This window comes from Epinephelus moara, chromosome 11 (genome assembly GCF_006386435.1).
Source record: "Epinephelus moara isolate mb chromosome 11, YSFRI_EMoa_1.0, whole genome shotgun sequence".
Classification (NCBI taxonomy): Eukaryota; Metazoa; Chordata; class Actinopteri; order Perciformes; family Serranidae; genus Epinephelus; species Epinephelus moara.
In genome coordinates, this window is record NC_065516.1 from 22,198,446 (window position 1) to 22,221,135 (window position 22,690).

A 22,690-nucleotide genomic window follows, 5' to 3' on the forward strand; every position below is an offset into this window, starting at 1 on the left:
ATGATTTGAAAAAAAAGAAGAATATTTCTCCACCACCACTGCTTTTTTATTCACCAAAATAATAAATAAATTAATATAATAATAACAATAATAATAATAATAATTATAATAAATAAAAATCCCTAAACCTTATACTTGTCAGAATTACAAGCTGTCTATAGGTGCTGTATCTATATATAGCCTATTTATGTATTCTTTTACAAAGCAGCAGCTGACTGAGGGGTGGTGTCACTGACTTAGTGCCTGCCCCTCAGGAGGACTACATCAGAGGAAAACAACCCAGCAGCAGGAAGCACTCACAGGAACCTTCTGTACTTTGGACCATTGACCCTCCTTTATTTCTAGACTTGTTATTAGTCACCTGGACCGCGATTCACCAGGAAGCTGAGGTTAAAAACATTAAAAACAGCGATAATGACTTCCGCTGAGATGCACGTGGAGACCTATTTGTCGCGCATCGGGTTTGCGGGCCCAGCCGAGCCCAGCCTGGAGGTGCTGCGGTCGGTCCACACCTGTCACCTGCTGTCGGTGCCGTTTGAAAACCTCACGGTGCACAGCGGCGGGCGGGTTCACCTCGCTCTCCCTCTCCTGTATGACAAGATAGTGACACAGCGGCGGGGTGGTTTCTGCTTTGAGAATAACGGCCTCTTCTCCTGGCTGCTGTCCACACTGGGTTTCCAGGTGACTCTGCTCTCCGGTCAGGTGAGGAACCACATCACGTGTCGCTACGGGCCACCTTTTGACCACCTGGTCCTCATGGTAAGCCTTGATGGGCAGCGCTGGCTGTGTGACATCGGGTTTGGTGCCTCTGGTTTCAGTGCTCCCCTTTCCCTGGACACCAGTGGCCCCCAGGAGCAGGGCCACAGGGTGTACCGCATCAGAAAGGATAAGGAGATGCACTTTGTGGAGTGGCAGGAGGAGGAGAACAGAGGGGCACATGGAGACTGGACGCAGATCTACAAGTTCACCCTGGAACCTCGGCGGCTGGAGGACTTTGAAGAGATGTGCCAGTACCATCAGAGCTCCCCCAGCTCCATCTTCTTCTGCAAGTCCATCTGCACGATCTTAAAGCCAGGTGGGAGGCTCAGCTACATCGGCCACAGACTGACCAGCACCACATTCCCAACAGAGGGAACAGTGTTGGAAACCACAACCAGGGAACTTAAAGATGAGGAGATACCTGGTATTCTAGCAGAGGAATTTAAAGTTGTACTGAAGTCTCCGCTCATACCAAAAGATGAGGAAATCACACCTCCGCCGGTCATGTATTGATCATGCTTCCACAGGGGACATCTTTACACCTCTGTAGGCAAAGTGATGTAGAAATATATCTCATCAAGATGGCTACAAACTATCTTTGACTCATGAAGTAATTATTTGAAGTAGAATTACCACCTCATGGTTGTATGCCTCCGTGCACCAGTCAGGTTGCATGTACAGCTTACATCCATCACTGAAATCAGGGATGTCACAGTGAAGTTGACCCTTGACCTTTTGGATCTGTATTGGGTCTGTTCTGAATTGCATACTTTTTTAAAAAACTGTTAGTAGGTACTGCAGCTGGCCTTAAAAAGTATGTACTTTTGCATGCAGGACATACTACCTCCCTACAACATTACACTCTGAACTTTCAGAGTCATCAGAGTGGATGTAGTAGAACATCCTGGTATTTTTGGCATACTGCATTTGACATACTATGTATTAGGACATACTAAATCTTTTCCTGGCTTACTATATAGTATGGGTATTGGAATGCAGTCAGTCAACACTTCATTATTTTATCCCAACAGACATTTCTGTGCAATTTTGTTATATGTATGAATTCTTGCAGTTTTGTAAAAAAAACGTGTTGTGAGTGCACAGTGACCTTGATCTTTGACCACCAAATTCTCAGCAGTTTATCATTGAGCCCAGCTGGACATTTGAGATATCCCATTAACGAGAAAGACGGAGGAGGTCACAGTGACCTTTGACTGCCACATACTAATCAGTTCACTGTTAAGTGGACGTTTGTGCCACATTTTAAGAAATTTCCTTAAAGAGTTCTTGAGATATTGCGTTTACGAGAAAGACGGATGCAAGATTACAGCGACTTTGACCCACAACCACTAACATGTAATCAGTTAATTGTTGAATCCAAGTGAACATTTGTGCCAAATTTGAGGAAATTGTCTCAAGGCATTTTGGAGATATAGCATGAGAATGAGATGGACGTTTGACTGCCAAATTCTTATCAGTTCACTGTTATGTGGATGTTTGTGCCACATTTGAAGAAATTCCCTCAAGGTGTTCTTGAGATATCGCGTTTACAAGATAGACGAATGCAAGATCACAGTGACTTTGACCTTTGACCACCACAATGTAGTCATTGAATCCGAGAGGACATTTGTGCCTAATTTGAGGAATTTATCTTGAGGCATTTTTGAAATATTGTGTGAACAAGAATGCAACAGATGAGGTCACAGTGACCTTTGACTGCCAAATTCTAGTCAGTTTACTGTTAAGTGGATGTTTGTGCCACATTTGAAGAAATTTCCTCTTGAGATATTGAGTTCACGAGAAAAAGCTTTATGCAAGATCACAGGGACCTTGACTTTTCACAACCACCAAAATGTAATCAGTTCCTCATGGAATCCAAGCAGAAGTTTGTGTCAAATTAGAGGAAATTATCTCAAGGCATTTTTGAGATATCGTGTTAACGGGAAAGAGATGGACGTTTGTGCCACATTTGTATAAATTCTTTAAGGCATTCTTGAGATATTACATTTACGAGAAAGACAGATTCAAGATCACAGTGATCTTGACCTTTGACCCACGACTAAAAAATGTAATCAGTTCATCCTTGAGTCCAACTGGACATTTGTGCCAAATTTGATTAAAATTCCCTGAAAGCGTTCTTGAGGTATCGTGTTCATGAAAATGGGAGAGATGGACAGACAGAGAACCCAAAAACATAATGCCTTGGCCACAGCTATTGCCAGTGTGGAGGTGTAATAAAAACCTGCCACTCCATCATCAACCTGTTGAACAACCACTACATGTACAGTACTTGAGAACACATGAAACACAGGAGGATAAATTGTCAGTTTGATTTAATAAATTATACATTACACTTTTAAGATGTACAATGGTCATTGCATTAATCCATGTCTGTCTTCTTTTTTAAGACAAAGTCTGCGTTCAAAGTATTTACACATGTACAATTATCAGGCAGCACTTTACAAAGCAAGGCATGAACGACAATACAGATGTTGAGCTTCGAATCAAACCTCCAACCGTCACTCTCCTGCCTTCTCCGTTTGTCTGAGGGGGATCACTCAGCTGCCCCGTGATTATAATACATTTTCCCCATCCCTCCTTTGATGGGCATCAAAAGGGAATTCAAGGAATTGAACGACATCCATCAAATCCACCGAGATCCACAGGCGATTCAAAAGGATTACGGTCCGAGGACTGAGCTGAAAATCAAAAGGGTGGGGGGGACAGGATGTACGCAGGGTAACAGGTGCAAAACTGTGGCAACGTGTGACACAAAAATCTACTCTGCGACAGGGTTGGGGGGTGGCGGCACTGAGCTTGCTCTTCCAGCTTTCCGTTCGTAGTTGACAAGCCTCTGCCCAACCAGGTACCTGTGAAGAGAGATTATCCCAATTATTATAATCTCCACACTGGTAAATACGTGATGGTTTCTACACTGAAAGATCCTCACTTGTCGTTCTTGATGTGTTCATAAAGGCGTTTGAACTGTCGGATCTGGAAGGACAGGATGCCGATAAGCGAGACAACCATCAAGAGAAATGGGTAGATTCTCCTTTGCATCAGAATCTCCATCTCCGGGGTAACTCCTGAAAAAGTAATGCACTTGGGTTATGAATTGTTTCAGTCGCATTAGCTGACACTATAGTCACTGAAACCGTCATCGGGAGATAAGACGGATTACAGTATCTTAGAGAAACCTCTGTAATTTAATGTAACTTCATAGCTCGCAGCACATACACAGGTTTAATCTAATGGAAGCTGTCAGTGCTTTAAGTGGATTTAAGTGAGCAAGGCCAGGGCTTTATGCCTCTCCTCTTGCAACTGATATTATATGCATTACTCAGCACAGGGGAGAGTGTTCACTGATACTCGTCTCTTAGTTTGGTGCTCCAGTTTTGGAGGTAAAAAACAGCAATAATTTCAAAGCAATAAACTTTCTAATTGATTCCTGTGTTCACATGTACTCACCCACAGCAGGGACCACCCCAGCAGCGATCACATATGGCACGCACAAGGACAGTAGCAAGACTGAGATGACCGGAGCTGCCAGTTTACGGATGATGAACTGGAGATCAATGTTGCGAATTCCGTTTGCATAAACCTGAGGAAAAAGTACACAATGGTTATACTGTGCGGCCAATTACAGTGTAATTGATCCTTCTCTTAAGCTTGATTAATAGTTGGGAGCTTGATACTTTTGATGAATGTGGCTTGATAGAAATGATGTATTTTCGACAGGAAAAAGTGTCACTTGATGTTTTCATGTCGCACAACTGGAGAATTTTGTTATGTCCCAGTTTCCTGTGTTCACTCTCAAAATACAAAGGTTTTGGCGGGTCCTTGAATGCAGCATAGGCATAGCGTTTGAGTCGTGGGTTGGATAACTGGTCATTAGATTTGATCAAAACTGATAGATGGATAAACACCTGCTTGCAAATGAAAACTTGTAGATACAGAGCTAATGATGGCTACGTTTCACTTTCACTGTGCCTGATGTTCTGCTGCTCCCCCTGTGCCCAGAGTACACTCTGCGCTCCAAGAGTGTGGTGCAATAGATAACCAAGCGGTATATATTGGAACAGCACTCCTGATGAACAATTAAGTTCCAAAAGTAAAAAATCTCTACGTGGCAGCAGATGTTGTTATCGTGGCGGTAGGGTTGCAACGGAATGAGATTTTCATGGTGCGATATTCCATCTCAGAAAATATCTCGGTTTCACTGTATGACGGTATTACAGAATTTATGTTATCAGTAAGAATGACGCTTAAAGGAATAAAAATGACGGGGTTATTTTTGGTTGAACAAACATTTTATTGTAACTGATGATCTAAGTATGTGTTAAAAGTCTCCCCTTGAAAATGACTAAAATAAAGTGGACATTATCTGTCCAGCTGCATTTTTTTTCAATATCTTAGATGAGCAAATATACATGGTATGCTAACTGTCAACTTTAATATCACAGTGTTCCTTGAAACTGGTATATTGCTTCAACCCTTCAGAGTGGATGACCACAAATAAATCAGTGTATGAAAAACCCTGAAAAACTCCATATATACAGCGAGATATTCATGTGATTTTTAAACAGCTGTCTGTGCAGATTACATTTCACTTAATGCGACCTAAATAGGCTCAGACCTTACAAAAACGCAGGGGGGCTCTGGTTACCATGGAGACAACGAAACCTTTCACCAAAGCATAAACAGAAAACATTGTGCTGCCCAACCATAAATCAGGCGTTAACCCTCTCTTTAGGTGGGAGAGAATGCAGTGTCAGTTAGAAAACAGCACATATGGATGTGGTAGGGATCTACTGTTTGCTTTAAGGCCGTCAGAGCAGAACATGGGAACTTTAACTGGGGTTCTCTCAAATTAAACTACAGACTAAAAGCCGTTCAGTCAAATTTGTATTCAAGTATTAGTTTCTTATCCCATCATGACACTAAAAACTATTTACAGTAGTGAATACTTGCTGATCAAAAGAGCAATATCCATCTAAACCCACCTGCTCAATAACAGTCTTCAGCCACCACTGAGGGCCCATGAGGGTGATGGCAGCAATGATTTTGGCATGGAGCACTCCAAGAGCCCAGTCCTGTAGATAACATAGAGATTAACGGATGGCCATTGATATAAGAAGTGAGAATTATATGACAATGTTAAGGAGCCACAAATGGGCAACAACAGTGAAGCACTAGAAGGAAGCCTCTGTAGAGAGAGATGGAGAAAGACAGACATACAACACAGACCTGCCAAGGGTAGAAGAGGGGCGTTTGATCCAGGGGGACTCTGAGCGGAGCCACAATGACCAGTTCAAACAGCAGGCCCAGTAGCAGCGGGATGACCCCAGCGACCAGCAGAGCTACAACCAGAGTCTTCAGAATCTGCACGAACAACACACGAATATACAATGAACATGATTAATCATAAAACTTCAACACTCTGATTAAAGGAACAAGTATGATAGTTTAAGTGTTATTCTCCTTTGATGGCACCAAATTTATTCCTAAACTGCTGCAGCACTGACAGAGTTAATGTAAAGGTTGGGATATTACGACTAAGTAGATGGATATCGACTAATGATCTTGTAATAAGCAGCCAACCATTTAACGAAAACACTGCATTAAGATCCACCTCTCAACAATCCAATAGCTGGAACGAGGACAACACATTACAATACACCGCTCTGCTGCCCAGTGTTGGTGTTTGCCAACAATGGAGGCTGCTCAGATACCTACCATGAGCGTCCACTCCTGGACTTTACGTGCAATGACGGTGCGTCCCTGGGGCATCCACGCCAACAACACGGTGACTCCGCGGATAGACAGCCAGCAGACATACAGGCCGCACGCTGCTGTGTACAGCTCGTGGATTTTGGAGTTTCCTGTCCAGAAGGACATCAGCCAGCGGCCGGTGAACACTGAAACACAAAACAAACATGACCTCTCGTCAACTTTTTAGAGTAATCCTCTGGTCTGGTTGATGAAGAAGTGAAGTACTATTTGAGCTAGAACTTAAAGAAGAGCCACTTAAACAGCAGAGGCATGCATAGTATATATATAGATTTACCCTTTAATTATGGTTTGGGTGTGGGTCTTCAAGGCAGAAAATAAATAGCTGGTTTTCTTTCATGCCACCACATCTTACCTGGTAGGGTGAGGCACACCAGACTGGCCACCAGCAGGGTGATGCACATGAACGCTATCAGCAACACAATCTGGAGAAGAGAGGACAGTGTTAGAATAAAAACAGACGTAATAGAGTAACCAAGCTTGGACATATCCGATCCTGATTCTTCATTCTCTGTAACACTATAGAAATGTGTCTATGCTGTATTTCATAAACTACAACTGGAACACGTAGGACAATTATAACATCAAGGCCTTTGACATGAAGGAGGAGTTTGGTTGCATGGCGTCAGTAAGTGGTACCTACAGCTTTGGCGCACTTCTAATGTTGTGCTGAAAACCACAATTACCATCTGGCATGTCTTTTTTAAGGAGACTTTGTGGGGAAAAACCTACCCTTTCTATCTTATACACAGCTATCAATGATAACACATTTTGACTTGTGTCAATTAAGTTTTGTGCATCATCACTTCAGAGTATGTTAAATGGAATTCATGCAAGAATTGTGAACAAAAATTCATATAACTGCGTCAATCAAGGCATGTGAGCGGAGTGGAGTGATAGTGATAAATGTGAAAACCACAGGACTTTCTCACCCTAAAGGGGAAGCGAAGGGGTCTGTGGTAAGGCTGGAATCCAACTGGTCCCCCTTGCTGCAAAATGGCCTGATGGGCTGCATGCAGGCCCTCGCCAACAGCTGGGGCAGGGTTGTTATTGTTGTTATGGTGACCAGGAGGAGGGTTGTTGTTATTGTTGTTGTTCACGGGCTGGTTGGCATCATTATCCTCCTGCTCCCCGAGGAGGTAGGAGTGCAGGTCTCTGTGCAGGTAAAGATGTGAGAGTGGTTACAGACAGCCAATCAGACAGAAAATAAAAGTGTATTCAAGCTTATTGACTTACAGTAAATATCCAGCACTGACTGTCCAGGCCCTGACCAGACCTTTGAGCCACTGGCGAGTGTGTCCCTGCTCCAGTAGAGCTGGCAGCACAACCTGGAGTAATAATAGCTCCAAAGACAGCTCGCTGACCGGGGCATCACTGAGGGGACAGAGGTGGACAGGTCAGAGAAAGCCATTTCAACAGAGTGTGCTGGGACATGAACCACAGACCTCTGTCCACAGTTGTTCCTTACAGCACATACTCATAAGGGTCACTGCTGCTTGTTTTTTTTAAAAAAAAATTATGTTTGTTTTACAGTCAATATTTCCGCTTTTGTTCAAACTGTACTGTGGTAAGATGTTTTGGCTACCTGGCCTGAGGAGGAAATGGTTTCACGCACCATTTCATAAGGACAAAGCCGCAGCTTTCACACAGCTCATTACTCAGTGGCCTTTATTTTTATTTCTCCTGCTGGTTACCTGTAGAGCATGACGTTGTACGGGAGGAAGGTGGGCAGCAGTAGTTTGATCAGCCTGATGGGCAGCCACAGCATGAGCAACACGATAGAGCCGAACACAACCACGGACAGGATGAACCGCCGCAGGTGTCTGTAGATTGGCAGGTGAATCATCTCCTGCACTGGATTAAAATCTGGGTCATTGAGGTTTCTCAGAAACCACAGCACTCCCGGCCTCAGCACCTGGCAAACAAACCATTCAAGTTAATGTTCAGCTTTTTATCATAAGCAGAAATTATCCTGCAGTAAACTAATTTAGGAAAGTAGCTACATTAAAAAAACAATCTTACCTCTCTCAGTAGGAGGATGAAAGAAGCAAAGTAGAAGACATAAACCATTCCCACAAGCCAGTGCAGGAACATGGTGGTGCCAGGGGCTGATTTAAAACTCAACTCTCGGTCTTTCAGGGAGGCATCAAACATCTCCTGCAGGAGGAGGAAAAGAAAAATGTTAAATAAAGACCGCATTTAGACTGATTTAAATTCAGTGTTGGCTCTGAGATGATGCATCCTAATTGTCTTTGCTGAATTAATGCACAGTCGGCTGGAAGATAAAATGTGCTATGAATATCATTTGCACGTGTCGTATGCTTCACAAATCAGAATCAGACAAAGCTCAATGTGTTTCTGAGAGTACAGGCAGGATGAAGGATTCCTCCACTGCTGCTCAAGTTAAGTCCGATTTTCATATTGGTACTACTCACTTATGTGCAGTCGGCGGCAACTTTATTAGGTACACCTGTTCAACTGCTGGTTAACGCAACTCTATGCATGTAGGCATGTAGACATGGTCAAGACGACCTGCTGAAGTTCAAACCGAGCATCAGAATGGGGACAAAAGGTGATTTAAGTGACTTTGAACGTGGCATGGTTGTTGGTGCCAGACGGGCTGGTCTGAGTATTTCAGAAACTGCTGATCGCTTATTCCACACAGTCCACTTTCAGGCTTTCACAGGTGAACAGCTGCCGAGCAGGAGGGACATGGCTCCCTTCTGCTGCGTAAACGGCTCCACCTGTTCCGAGGCAGGTTGATTGACTCAGGACAGGCTCATGAAAACATACCCACTGCTTTACAATGTGTATCACACAGTAGGAGGAAAAGCTGAGGTGGCCACTTGAGTTGGAGGAGGACACGGGAGTGTGCTTAGTGTCAGAGAGTGAAAACTTGCTGACACACGGAGACTTGCAGATGACGAGAGGGAGGGAGAGAGCCACAACGCTGAGGCATATGTGACACTTTCCAGTTGGTGGAGCCAGTTTGTTTTCTGTTTTTCTGCGTTAATAAATGTATGAACTGTGTGATCAGCAGCATCTGCTTCTGTCTCTGTCTCAGCTCTGTTTAAAGCCACTTCAATGGCTATTTGGCAGACGCCTCTACGGGGTAGAGAACACCACTCTCATTTTAGCAAATTGTGTTTAAACAACATGTCAGCATCCTCTGAAACCTCACAGGGAAGAGAGGTAAATGCAGAAAATTAGAAGAGCTGTCACTGACACTAGAGAAACCCTTTGAGGCTGGTAGAAAACAGGGATAGCATTTCAGAAAAGTGTTTGTCACTATAAAATATGTATCTGTAACTACATAAGCCAGGTTTTTTGTTTTGTTTTGTTTTTTGTTTGGGAGGGAATAGGTTGTGATACTCAAAATAATAATAATAATAATAATAAAATAATAATAATAATAAAAAAAAAGGCTTCCAAAAAACAAGAATGAGATAATCTAACAGAATAAAACAGACATATTGAAAGTCAGGACAGAAAGGAGACAAAAAAGAGAGTCCTACTAAAGAGCAGATGTCGAGCCACCAGCCACAGATGAGTGGAAAAACACCAATCTCCACAACAACCAGCAGAGAGACCTGTAATGCAAGCAGAAGTTTGTCTCAGTTGCACAAATGTAGATATATTAAAAACTCAAAATCCTTTTAAAAAAAAAAAGGTGCTGAAACCCAGTAATGACATTTTCCTTTCAGGCACTTTTCAACAGACCAAGGCCGCCTCAAGCCTGACTATTATGATTATGTTTTGCTCTTACTATACTGAAGCATTGTTATCATGCTCTGTTCAGGTAGTTCATTCCAGCGAGCAAATACGTCCGTCCGTTTCCACCAAGGACAGTGCAGACACGAGTTACACAAAGAGGAAAATGCACTTAAGAGGCGTTACCTTGACAACAATGTAGCAGACTCCCAGGAGACGTCGGGAACGCTGGAACCTGACCAGAGCAGCCAGTCCCTGAGACAGCCATTAAGGATCAGCACTGCTCACACACACACACATACACCCGCACAGACCTAACAGAATAAATTCACATGCACCGTCTCTGCTTGTGACAGGATTATGTTTGCTAGAGTGCAGGGAATTAGGGCTTTCATTATTGATTAATCTGCCCATTACTTTCTCCATTTATCATTTTAATAAAATGTTAAAGTCAGGAAACATTAGCTGTGTAATTTCACAGAGCCTCAGGTGAAGTCTTTAAATGGTATGTAACATCTGATAAACAGTCCAAAAATCAAAAGCTATTCAGTTTATTATCATGTATAACAAAGAAAGGCATTAAATTAACAAATTTATCTCCTCTACTGGGGCTTGATGGTGTTAGGCGAAAGGATACATGACAAAGGATAAGCGTCATGGCCAGCAGTATGTAGCCCACGATGGTTGTGATTAAGCCCTCAAAGTGCGAGGCTTGGACCTGCAGGAAGTACAACGTTGAAGTAATTAATTACAGTCTAAGAGACACTTGAATATTGCGTAATAATGCAAAGTTAATTACAGCTGTGTCTTACATATTCCTCAAAGCCGAGACCCACGACGGAGAAGTGTCCGATGTGGTAGGGACAAAATGCTGAACGAGGGAAAAAAAGAAGAGCTTTAAATATATATTCATCATCTATAAACAAGAAAGACAAATGCAATCAACCTGCACCACTGCAATAATTACATAACATGTCTGAGATATTGGTGTGACAAAAAGAATCAGGATCACACCATTGTAAAGTATTTAGTTTTATGTTTAGTTTTTTTGTGGTACGTTGGGGAACAACAACACACAAAGCTTGATATTTTTTAATCTCCTCAAAAGCACTTCATTAATGCTAGGACTGGTTAGACAAAATCGAACAGAATATTTCTGATCATATACCCTCTCTGATGCAAAAAAGTTGAATGGATGACCTTTTTTCTCCCCATAAAATATCAACACAATAACGACTAAGTGGGTTAAAGCAAGCATTAAAACAAAAAAGTCTGGTAAGTTGATACATTTACATCACTTTACTGTAATGCAGCCTTTAAAATGAGGGGGAAAAAATCACCATTTATGCCACATCATGATACAATGACATCCAAAATCTAAGATGATACATAGTCTTACGTCTCAATAACGATATATCTTCATATTGCCCAGCCCTGAATGGAAGTAAGCCTTTAAAGCTTCATTTGATTTTAGTCCTTGATGATTGTAATTACTGCTGTGCAAAGTTATTCTGTACTTTTAATTGTTAAAGACATTCAATTGATTAATCTTTTAGTGTTCTCAAAAAATATTGATTCATTGATACATGCTGATTTCTGAATATTTGAGATGGTTTCAGCACTCCTTTTCTGCACCATCGATACATTGCTACCAGCTGCGCTCTCTTGCTCTTTTTTTCCCAACAGCAAACTGACACACACCTGCAGCGCCCACATAGCTCCTCCTCCTCTCACTCACTAACAGCACTATCTTCTCATCTCTCGTCTCGTCACTCGTCTCATTCGCTCCAGCTGAATAAAATAATTCTCGAGTTTTGTTGCAATCTATGAGAATACTATTTAACTTGATCTGATTTTCTTTTACTTATTTCTTACTTGTAAATTTATAAGATAATACAGTTTGTTTGTTTTTTTTGCACTTTATTGACTTTTGAATGTGTGACAATCTCAGAAGGTTTTTTCAACATGTGCTCTACCTCAAGTTTTAATATTCGGTAATTTTCCTGTTACAGGGTTTTGTTTGGGGAGTTTTTCCTTATCTGCTGTGAGGGTCCAGGGATAGAGGGATGCCGAATGCTGTAAAGCCCTCTGAGGCAAATTGTTATTTGGGATCTTAGGCTTTATTAATAAAACTGAATTGAATTGAATCTCATGAAATCTTCTGCTCTCTGCCACTAGTCAAGAAAAGCTATCATCATGTAGCTTAGTCACATTTTTTCTCTCAATAAAATCTACAATTGTATGCCCGCATTGTTGGTTTTCCCTTAAGTATCGAAATAATATCAAATATAGATAAATTTCAAGGTATTGTATCGAAGTTAGAAATCCCAGCATTGTGACAACACTACAATCTTTATGCTTGTGATGCGTCCTTGTTTTAGTGTACTCACCAAAGACCAGGATGAAGAGTGTGTTGAGAGACACTACCCAAAATACATGCTCCTACAAGACAAAAGAGTCCAAGTACAAGTTTAACTGACAGACTCATCATACAAAAGTATAAAAGAAAAACATCACTGACGAATATGGATTATAAAGACTTACCAAAAATACCAATGAACCATCCAGGCCAAGCATCTACAAGGGAAATGAAAAGATTTTAAGTGCTTCATGTGCAGACTAGATGTATAACGCAAATGGAAAAACCTCTGATGGTGTTTTGCAAATTGTGTACAAAGTATAGGAGATCAGTTACCCTCTCCCAGGTGAGTTCCTCCGCCGCTCTGTCCCACTCCAAAGCATTCCAGTTCATGTCATCTACAGAGAAACACATTCACTTTAAACACAATGAAGATTAATACATTCACAATCGTATCTTTATAAACAACATAACTCCATATCATTGCCAAAATTAATTCCATGCATATCTCCCTGCCTGTCAGCTAAGGCCACAGCATTACAGAGCACCATATGGAGACCAGACAACACAGTTTTTATTTAGAAAAATAACACTCTAAACACTGTTAAAATTACATTATTAATGCTGTGGTGGGAGAATCTGTTTGCAAAACAACCTACAGTGAGAGTTTTCCCACTGCATTCATTTAGCTGTGCTGACACCCCACAGCTAGAATAATGTATAATACAATCACAATTCATTATGAGCCTGTTTGGCCAAGCCTGCTGCAAAATGAGTCCATTAACCACGGCGAAACAAAACAAGTAAGTGGGATATGAGTGCTACGGGAAGCATTGTGACATATCGTTACATCATTCTCAAATTAATTGTATGCTCTAATGCCAGTGGTATTGTTTGCTCTGGTGTTTCTTAGTGAGTGAAAGTGCATTTCCATAAACTCTGTAGTTTTCTATTGTAAGAGCATGCTGCATCAACAATACCCCTTTTCGACAGTCATGGCTTGGCTTGGTTTGGGTTGGTTTAGTTTGGGCCGTCGGCCTAGCACAGCAGCTTGCCTTTATTGAAGAGCAGCTGCTAACAAGGTTCCGCTAATTCAGTTATAACATATTTTATTCCCTATAGGTTTTTCACAATAAAAGTCCCCTGTTATTTTGTTAAACAAAAACTCTTATAGTGAAGCAGCAAAATAAGTAAATGTTGGGTTTTTGAGCAGCAACTTCACACAACTTCTAATACGGTGGACAGTGAACATGAAACAGTAAAATAAAGCAGATATCTAAAGTAAAAACTGGACGCAGGAGAGAAACTAAACTCCAAAAAACCAAAGAGATTCAGTTAGACGCTACAAAAGTCCTGAGAGCTGAACATAGAGACTTTTCAATACGCCTCTCTCTCTGGTCTCCTGCAGACAGAGGTGAGTGGAGTCTTGCAACACACACGCTTGTTTGGGAGGGAGAAGGGGGATCGTCAGGGGTTGGCTGGCTGCAATCCGTGAGACATCATTGATACCCGCTTGAGGGTGGGCGACCCTGCTTTTAGACCTGCTCTAGAGTAGGTCCACCTCCTGCGCAGCTTGGCACGTCTAGGCTGACAATGGAAAACCAAATTGGCACGGCATGGCTGTGCTCGGCGCGGCCAAGAATGACAATGGAAAAAGGGTACAACAGTCTTGTGTGTTGACTTTACTGGCAATGAAGCAATTTGGAAACATTTGGTTCATGACCTTCTTCGTTTCATTTGTGCATGAACCGTGCACCACTTTATGTGTTTTGTGATGTTAAGCTATGTTATTTTGTAAGGTAAGGTAAGGTAAGGTAAGGTAAGGTAAGGTATTCCAGCACATCTCCATAAAACCTGTCCAGGCAGAACACAATGTGTAGTGTGATGGACACACAGGCAGTGTGCCAGTCTCAGTCATAATCACTGTTTGTTTTTGCTAATACACGTCTTGAATACCGATAAAACACCCTTAACATGGCCTGACAGCTCCTGTGATTTCAGTACTGATCAAAATTACGACTCTATCTGCTAGAAAAACCAGGCACTTTGATTGTGTTTAATTTCCTGAACAAATTCCAACCTTGTGCTCCATTATTGGGGTCTGCGTCTTCAGCTGCTGCTCCTTCCTCTTCTTCCAGCTCTGGGTCATCACCCTGGTCTGGGGGGACATCAGGGGGCTCAGGCTCTGCTTCATTCTGGGCTGGCGGATCAGCCGGGGCTGGCTGGGCTGCAGGGGGCTCATCGGCTGCTCCCTGGCCTGCAGCTTGTGCCTGTGGGTGAGGGGAAAGGATACATGGCTTTAACGTAGGAAAAGGCAGTGGGGGTGAACGTGTGTGTATGCGTGTGATTAAGATTGGGAGTACACGTGTGTGTTAGGGAAGTATACTGCTGAGTAGGATGGATTATGGTAGGGTATGGCAGCTAAATTAAGCACACAAAGAACTCTGTGTGTGTGTGTGTGTGTGTGTGTGTGTGTGTGCACCATTAACACATTCATTACTCAGTTGGTATGTTTAACGTCTGGCTGAAAGAGCTGACTACTGTGCATACTCGCAGAAGTCAGCGTAACTGAATGACACTTATTTTTGTTTGTTGACAGGAAATAACTTTGCTAGATTAACTGACTGGCTATCACTTAATCAAAGTACCTCATTGGCTTGTCCGGCTGCATTAGGCGGTGGCGGCTGGTGCTGCTCTAACCACTGGGGAGCGCCACCGTGGACTATCTGTTCTCTGAGCCACACCAGGCTGATAAATGCACACAGTGTGCAGGTGACGACGAAGCAGCCCTGTAGACAATCTGCGAGCAGGTTCTCTCTGCAGGAGCACAAAGGTTAACACTTATGCAAACATGCAAACACACTGAAATAGAGCTTTAAAAGTAAACTTCAAGGCAATGAAAAGAATAAGTTGTGTAGTGTGTCGTAGGAGAACTGGTAACATCACTTACGTAGAGAGCATGTCCAGCGGCAGTGTCAAAAGTGAGCTCACGGAGCCGGTAAACAGACACTTGTAGATGCGACCTGACAGAGAGAAGACATAAATAAATTCATTTTGCACATATTAAATACATTTTTATTGCTGTATTGAAACCACTTACATAATATGTGTGAATTAAATAGATGTAGCCGACATGTTTTACATTGAAAACTGAGGGGGATTTACATATATTTGAACATGCACCACATTGCCTGTTATGTAATGCTGCTAAAGCTGTAATTCTCTTGATCGTGTTAAAGCATGAACATGAGCTAATATGGGAAGCTTATGTCACAGCCACTGTATACAATATCATCTACTTTCAAATATAGTACACGAAATTATGAGCCATTGTCCCGCATCGCTTTGATGGATCAATTTATGAAGAGGGGAAACAGGTGAATGTTTAAGATAATAAAACCAGCAAACAACTGATACGAGTTGTGAGAAAGGTGCACTCTAATATAATGTGGCCTTGAGTACACTCTCTGTTCATCTCTTTATTTGTGTCTGTGTGTGTGCTGCTTACATGCAGTGAGAGGAACCACCCCGAGCCATGCGAAGGCCACCAGTGTGTAATGGAACCAGTAGCGGATGGCCGTGCCCACACTGGTCAGCAGGCCGGCACAGATGTCCTGGATGGGCAGACGTGAGGGCATGTCTGGGGAGTAGACTGAGGTGCAAAGAGAGGGAAAGAGTCAAAATGGTGCATAAAACTCACTTTCAATGAATGAATAATCACATGTAAATAGGACTGATATAACTAGAAAAACAACCATATGGCTCTTTCTGCAAAACTTGTTTAGGAGACCCGAGGCTGTTCAACACGTTAAAGTGGATGATCCATCAATGTCACAAGCACTTACTTGGCGTGAAAGCAAATCTGTGCTTGCATAATTCACAGTACTCCTTTCTGCTGTGCTTCAGCCACTGGACCAAACTGCAAAGCAACATTTAGACAGTCAGAAGCAGAACACAATTCAACAAACTGAAACATATGCTAGTTTTTATAATATCGTTTTTTACTACCATGAAATATTCAAAAATTATCAATTGAAAGGCAAGGGTATGTGTATGTGTATGTGTGAGTATGTATATATACATAGTTTGTGAATATGTGCATAGTTTGGGTGTATGTACATATTTTGACAAAGCAAAACACGTGTGTCATGATTGGATAAGGATATGAAGATGAGATTATTTTTTGAATAAGGTATATGAATTTTTATTTTTTAAGTATTTTTGTAATTATTTATATCTTGTTTTAAGACAAATATTATTGGTAATTAATTTAATATATTAGAATTGGTCTAGGAGAACTACAGCTTTACACTGATATTAGAATTGGTCTAGGAGAACTACAGCTTTACACTGATGGGAAGCTACATAATTTACTATTATAAATTTATGGAGAAGGGGTGGGAAGAAATATGTTTGTACTTCCTCCCGCTCCTTTTTGGACATGTAAATCAAATAATTATATGTTGTTTTCAGTTTTCATGCTTCCTTTAATAACCTGCGTTTTTTTCCTTTATGTCTGTCTACCACTGTTTGCTATTTAAATGTTCGAAATAAACTGCTATTAACTAACTAAATATTTTGCATGTGTGATTTTGGGGAGAGGTATTGGAAAACATTCACTTCAATAGCAATCGAGAGCTAAAGCACAGAATTTAAAACCCTTGAACAGTATTAAAAAACAAAGATTGTGTGTTATTCTCTGTGTGTGTGGTCACATTTGAAATGTTAAAAGGTCTGGGGGGGGGTACTGGTTTTACTGGTAGCATAATTATCTACAAAGGTCTCCTCCTCTCCAAAACAAATGGACCAGGTGAATACAGCAGTTTCACGTTACTGATCAGTCTAACTCCAGAGCTGCTCATTGCAGTTGGACTTCTTACTATGGTGGCCGACAAGAAAACACAAAGTTATTACACAATAATCCAGTGGTTTTCAAACTTTTTGTGCCCAATCTCAAGGCACATCTGTATTTATATCTGTGCACAACAGCTTCTATAACGTGTGTTAGTACTCTCGTCACAACATAAGACAATAAAATACGAAAAAATAAGACAGGTAGCTTTCGTGATACTGTTGGGTTTGTGAAATGTGTGGTTATCACAAAATGCCACGGCACACCTGGACTGGCATCACGCACACCATTTAAGAAACACTGCTATCATCTATTGCTGCCGATATATCCCCCTACATCCTACACACTGGTCCTTTAAACCACAGTGTAGGGCGTATCAGTTATGTCTAATCTGATTCATGCTTGTATGTTGCTCATAGTAACACCACCCCAGCTTGTTGTGACATCGGTCAGACTCTGGGATTAACAAATGGGTTATTACGTAAGAGTCGTTACACCATCCGATTCCTACACATACGACAGCATATAAGACCTGTGCCGTTTGACCTACACAGAACAGGGTTTACCTAACTTTCAGTTCAACTTACATCATCCAAGGTTCCCACTTTCCACCCCTGACCAGCTTTAACACAAAGCACATTGTAGCACATATGTCTATTATGTGAGTCAAATGTGAAACAACCTAAAATTCCCAGAAATACCCGAATAATTATTAATCTATTCTAATCCAGACCAGCAGTCTGTAGTGCATAAAGCATGCCTGCTACATGAGAGCTGCCTGGGGTTTGTCTCTATTTGATTTTTATTCATTTAAGTAAACACAGTACACTAGGATAAACATACCGTAGCTGAGGTTAACTGCGGCCAACATACCCTCAGCACGACTACACAATAGCCTGTTATTCTAAACTTTGTGGGGGTTGGACGTGAACGAATATGGATACAGACTGGGGTACAATTACCACAGAACAATCCAGGGCCGCCCTTTGCTTCTGCCTGGGGATTTCTATGCACCTGGCCCTCTTGTAACCAGTGACGCTCGCACACAGGACAGATGAGAACCCAGCACAATCTCCAAAATACCTGCAGGGGCTGGTATTGTTTTCACCATGTCAATACCACACACGGGGTCAGTAATCTGGGACACTGTGCAACCTGGATGTGACACAGGATGAACCTGTTCTGCATCCTTTCACGGTTCTTCAGTTACATTTAGTATCAAGCTGCCACTAAAGGAACAATCACAGGGCCAAAATTAAGCACCAAATGATCCTATTACTTGGCAACCATCTTGAAATATAGAGCCCAATTAGGAACAACCATAAAAAAATTTAATTACGTGAATCATTACACCTGGTTCTTTCATTAATAATAAGTTGTAAAGCATGCACGTATCACAACACTGTGAATAACCTTCACAATCAGTTGTTTACAGTCTATCTTTACTACAACTGTACACAGGGACACTAATAAAGATAAAGTTTTGGAGTGACTAATGCAACAAGTCAACACAGTGTCCAGTCTTTGCCTAACTACTTACAATAGATTCAATGTTCTTTTCGTGTATGTGTTAACCTATCTGTAAAGCAAGGAATCTGCGCCTGTGTTACTGTATGCATGTGTGTCCTTCTTGCTGGGGACCCACTGGCGTGCATTGTCAAAATTGGTGCTATTTGGACACCGAAATGGACACCTATTAATACTAATAACTTTAAATAAGGCTCAGTAGCTCTGTGCAACAGCAGGGACAGGGCTTTAGGGCTCTGCGGAGGATCGACCATATCTCGTAGTGCATTTCACCAACGTTTCTGATCCAAATAGCCATGACTAGGGCATGTTTTACTTTGCCATACTAACTTATAATATTGAAAACGTTACCCCCAGCAAAATACCTCCATTAATCAATTCACATCTCACAGTGCATTTCACCAATGTTTCTGATCCAAGTAGCCATGACTTGGGTATGTTTTTCTTCACCATACTGGTACTTAGAAACAGTGCGCACAACTCAAAATCTCAAGATAATCTCGGGTGCACAGTTGCGATAAAGACTAAACAAACAAAACAACGGCACTCACTGATCCATCTTCTTTTGTATTTTAATTGTGGACAGAAAATGAACGCATTTCAGCGTAAAGCCAACATCAGCCATCTTCACCATACTAACTTATAACACTGATAACGTTACCCCTGGCAAAAATACATCCACCAATCAATTCATGCTCTGCTTTATAACAGCAGCAGTTATGTCCAAAGGGACTAATACACCTATTTGGAAATTAATACATCCACAAAGTATATTTGACTCTTGTTTCTGACCACAAGTAGGTGCAACAGGTGAGGTTGTCAGGGTAAATTTAGTGATGCGGGAGTCCAGGGCAAACTTTGCCTTACTTTACTCTTCACCCTTTCTCTAACTGGGAACGCTGGTAAGTTATTGGCAGTGGTAGAGGAAAAAACTATTAGTACCACACAGCAAAAGTCCTATATTAGAATTTTTAGTCAATTTTCTGAGTGCAATATTTTCCTCTGAATTGGAAGTACAAGCACACAGTAAGTACCATTAAGTTGCGTAATTCTGAAGTGCTACAAGGGCCTTTTTTTAGTTTATTTAAGGGACAATGAGATAGAATAGCAACATATCTAAATATCATAATAAATCTAGAGCTTCTTTGGGCATCCAGATGTATTGGTCAGGACCAAGGGACGTGCTGTGCTGAGAATGAAGTTGTTTGAGCTGTTCTTGAGAAAGCTGCAAGCAACAATAACAGCACTTCAGCTGTAATGAACAGGCATGTTTTGAAAGGGCACTAGTGTTAAATTAAGGGAGAAAGTTTAGTGGGGAGGGGTCTAGGGAGAAAGGGGGGAGGTCACACTACTGAAGAGCCTCACACACTTACCATTCCTGGTGGATAAACTTGATACTGCCAGTGCAGACACAAGGGTGGTACAAGGGTTTGTCTGGGGTCCCCTCAGAGCGGCACACACGACAAATATCCGCTGCAGACACAAACAAACACACACATTACATGTATGCTAGCATATGATAGAAAGGCAAAGCAAACAACTCAGAGATATGTAGACAGAGTAGGAGACAGAGAGTAGGAGACACAAGGGAGACTGGGTGTGTTGTGACAAGTGTCTTAGGGTATGAGAACACCAAAAGTAGTTAATGCAAGACACTTAGACAAGCAGGATGCATCAATCTAAGTGAGTTACACTGGTTAAGCATAGGTCATACATCATGAGGCTGGTGACATTACCAATAACCTCTGGACCTCTCTACGCTCCCTTATATTACACTGCTGCTTCCCCGTATGATCTTACATTAAGCTCAGCTGCATTAAAACAACATTTAGCAATAATTTCCCATCTTCCTGCATTAACCTAACGCTACATTAACAGGCTATTAAGCTATGCTACTCAGCTAAGGTAACCACTAGCAGGCCAGCCCAGCAGCAGGTTCGCAGTGATGCACTTGCGAAGCTAACGCTAGTTCACCCCAGCTGAGAAGCGACGACAAGCTACGTCTTTAGTTATTTTAGTTATTTACCTTCTTCGGCAGTATCCATGTTGTTCGCTAAGCACCGGTCACCGTTTCTTCCAGGAGCAATTTGTACAGCGAACCCATCCACGACACAGACAATATCGTTTAGCTAGCTAAATTAAGCTAGCGAGACGAGTGTATCCTTATTTGTCGGATGCATTGACAGTCATAAAATGGTTTCCCCACGGACTTGAACACCAGAGCTGGCTCCGTTGTGTCCTCTCACATCCAGTCTGTGTCCGCCGTTCAACGAGATATTTAATTTTCACGGTGTTTCTTCTTTTCAATGTAAAATAACGTTACATCCTCCGTTTTGCTGAAATGACAGTTTAAACATGGGAGACAAATGGCTAGCTGAGCTGGCTAACGCATGCGCTAACGTCACTGCTGCCTGATCCTGTCACAACAGTTTGACTTTACGACAGCGGCTCAGGTTTGACGGCAGGGACACCATAACAACCGTCACGTGGTTACTGAAATGCCAGCCATATTATATCTATAATTAAAAAAACACTTAAGCCTCGCTTCTAAACACAAATAAAATATTGTTTGAGCCTACATTACATAAAGTTCAACTTAATTTCATCGACGTGACTGTGTGATAGCTGCACACACTGAGTATCAAATGTCAAACCATGTTGCACAGCGACATCTGCAGGATGTTACTTTAACCAACAATTTTTATATAACATAAATTGCACCTTTGCACTTTACAGAGTGGTTTGGAATCAGATCCAGCTTGTTCGAAATATCTTACTTTGGTATTTAATAGCAAAACAACTCTTAAAGTGTCAATCCTCCATTTTGAAACTTGGAAGGTTGATGGTATGTGTGTATATAAGTAAAAGACATTAAAATAACACACATACAAAAGCCTATAAACACAGATTAAAGCGGATTAATGGCATGTCCATAAAGGGCACATAAGCACAGAGCAAGCATGCAACTATAGACAAAAGCACATAGCAAGGCACATAAACAAAAACAAGACATAGGCATTATTAATAAAACAATGATATAACCATATAACCAAAAACATGTGAGTTAAATTGTTACAAACTGCCACCGTATTTTACTTGCGTTTAATCACTACATGTGCAGTTTTTGATGAAGAAAAATTGATCATATTAAGTCAATAGTTTCCCCGCTTTTTGTTTCAATATTCATATATTGTTTATATTTTTATATTTCTAAGTGATGTGTTTCAGCAGCCCAAAGAAAAGCCTGCTGTATCAAATTGAACTGGATATTTTACAGTAACCAAGATAGCGACAGAGACGACGACGGACAGCAGATCAGCATGAGCCTTGCAAGGAAAACCACTGTACACAATTTTACCATAACACTTATTAGTCACTAAACAGTGATAACTTAATCGTGACGTGTCGCTTGGCATGAATTCGTACTGTGCTACCAATCGGGCACAGGAGTGGCGCCGTGGCTTAGTTGGTTAAAGCGCCTGTCTAGTAAACAGGAGATCCTGGGTTCGAATCCCAGCGGTGCCTTTTGAGAGGCATGCCATGGTGGTGCATACAGATTTACTATATGAAGTTAAGCGACCAGCAAAAACTCAAAGTGTATTTCCTTGTGCTTGTTTGACACCAGCAAACATTGCTAGAAGTCCTTGCCAGAGGCAAAGGCCAGAAATATCTGAGAGTACTACAAGGGAAGC

At 41.6% G+C, this 22,690-nt stretch overlaps 2 protein-coding genes and 1 non-coding gene across 3 annotated transcripts; 2 read left to right on the forward strand and 1 right to left on the reverse strand.

Moving 5' to 3' along the window:
* Window positions 1-298: 298 nt before the first annotated feature.
* LOC126397460 (arylamine N-acetyltransferase 1-like) lies at window positions 299-2,928 on the forward strand. Its single transcript, XM_050056286.1, has one exon. It carries the CDS (start codon window positions 415-417, stop codon window positions 1,270-1,272), a length of 858 nt encoding a protein of 285 aa, XP_049912243.1. The 5' UTR covers window positions 299-414; the 3' UTR covers window positions 1,273-2,928.
* Window positions 2,929-3,075: 147 nt separating this feature from the next.
* On the reverse strand, window positions 3,076-21,412 carry LOC126397449 (E3 ubiquitin-protein ligase MARCHF6). The gene is made up of 25 exons (XM_050056271.1): window positions 21,025-21,412; window positions 20,372-20,471; window positions 16,465-16,538; window positions 16,128-16,271; window positions 15,570-15,642; window positions 15,268-15,436; window positions 14,700-14,889; window positions 12,956-13,017; window positions 12,805-12,837; window positions 12,651-12,702; window positions 11,073-11,131; window positions 10,898-10,978; window positions 10,447-10,515; window positions 10,065-10,139; window positions 8,572-8,706; window positions 8,244-8,464; window positions 7,786-7,923; window positions 7,482-7,704; window positions 6,905-6,974; window positions 6,496-6,677; window positions 6,007-6,141; window positions 5,763-5,852; window positions 4,228-4,360; window positions 3,710-3,845; window positions 3,076-3,629 (listed from the first exon to the last, which is right to left on the reverse strand). Exons 1-25 carry the CDS (start codon window positions 21,041-21,043, stop codon window positions 3,539-3,541), a joined length of 2,754 nt encoding a protein of 917 aa, XP_049912228.1. The 5' UTR covers window positions 21,044-21,412; the 3' UTR covers window positions 3,076-3,538.
* Window positions 21,413-22,449: 1,037 nt separating this feature from the next.
* On the forward strand, window positions 22,450-22,523 carry trnat-agu (transfer RNA threonine (anticodon AGU)). The gene has a single exon. It is a non-coding gene; the product is annotated as a tRNA-Thr (tRNA).
* The last annotated feature ends 167 nt before the right edge of the window (window positions 22,524-22,690 follow it).

Excerpts from the sequence above, each read along its gene's own strand:
- LOC126397460 (XM_050056286.1), top strand. The coding sequence starts at position 415 with ATGACTTCCGCTGAGATGCACGTGGAGACCTATTTGTCGCGCATCGGG.
- LOC126397449 (XM_050056271.1), bottom strand. Across the intron at positions 13,018-14,699 it reads CCCCAATAATGGAGCACAAG|ATGACATGAACTGGAATGCT; the intron begins GTTGGAATTTGT and ends GTTTCTCTGTAG. Across the intron at positions 8,465-8,571 it reads TCATCCTCCTACTGAGAGAG|GTGCTGAGGCCGGGAGTGCT; the intron begins GTAAGATTGTTT and ends TTTGTTTGCCAG.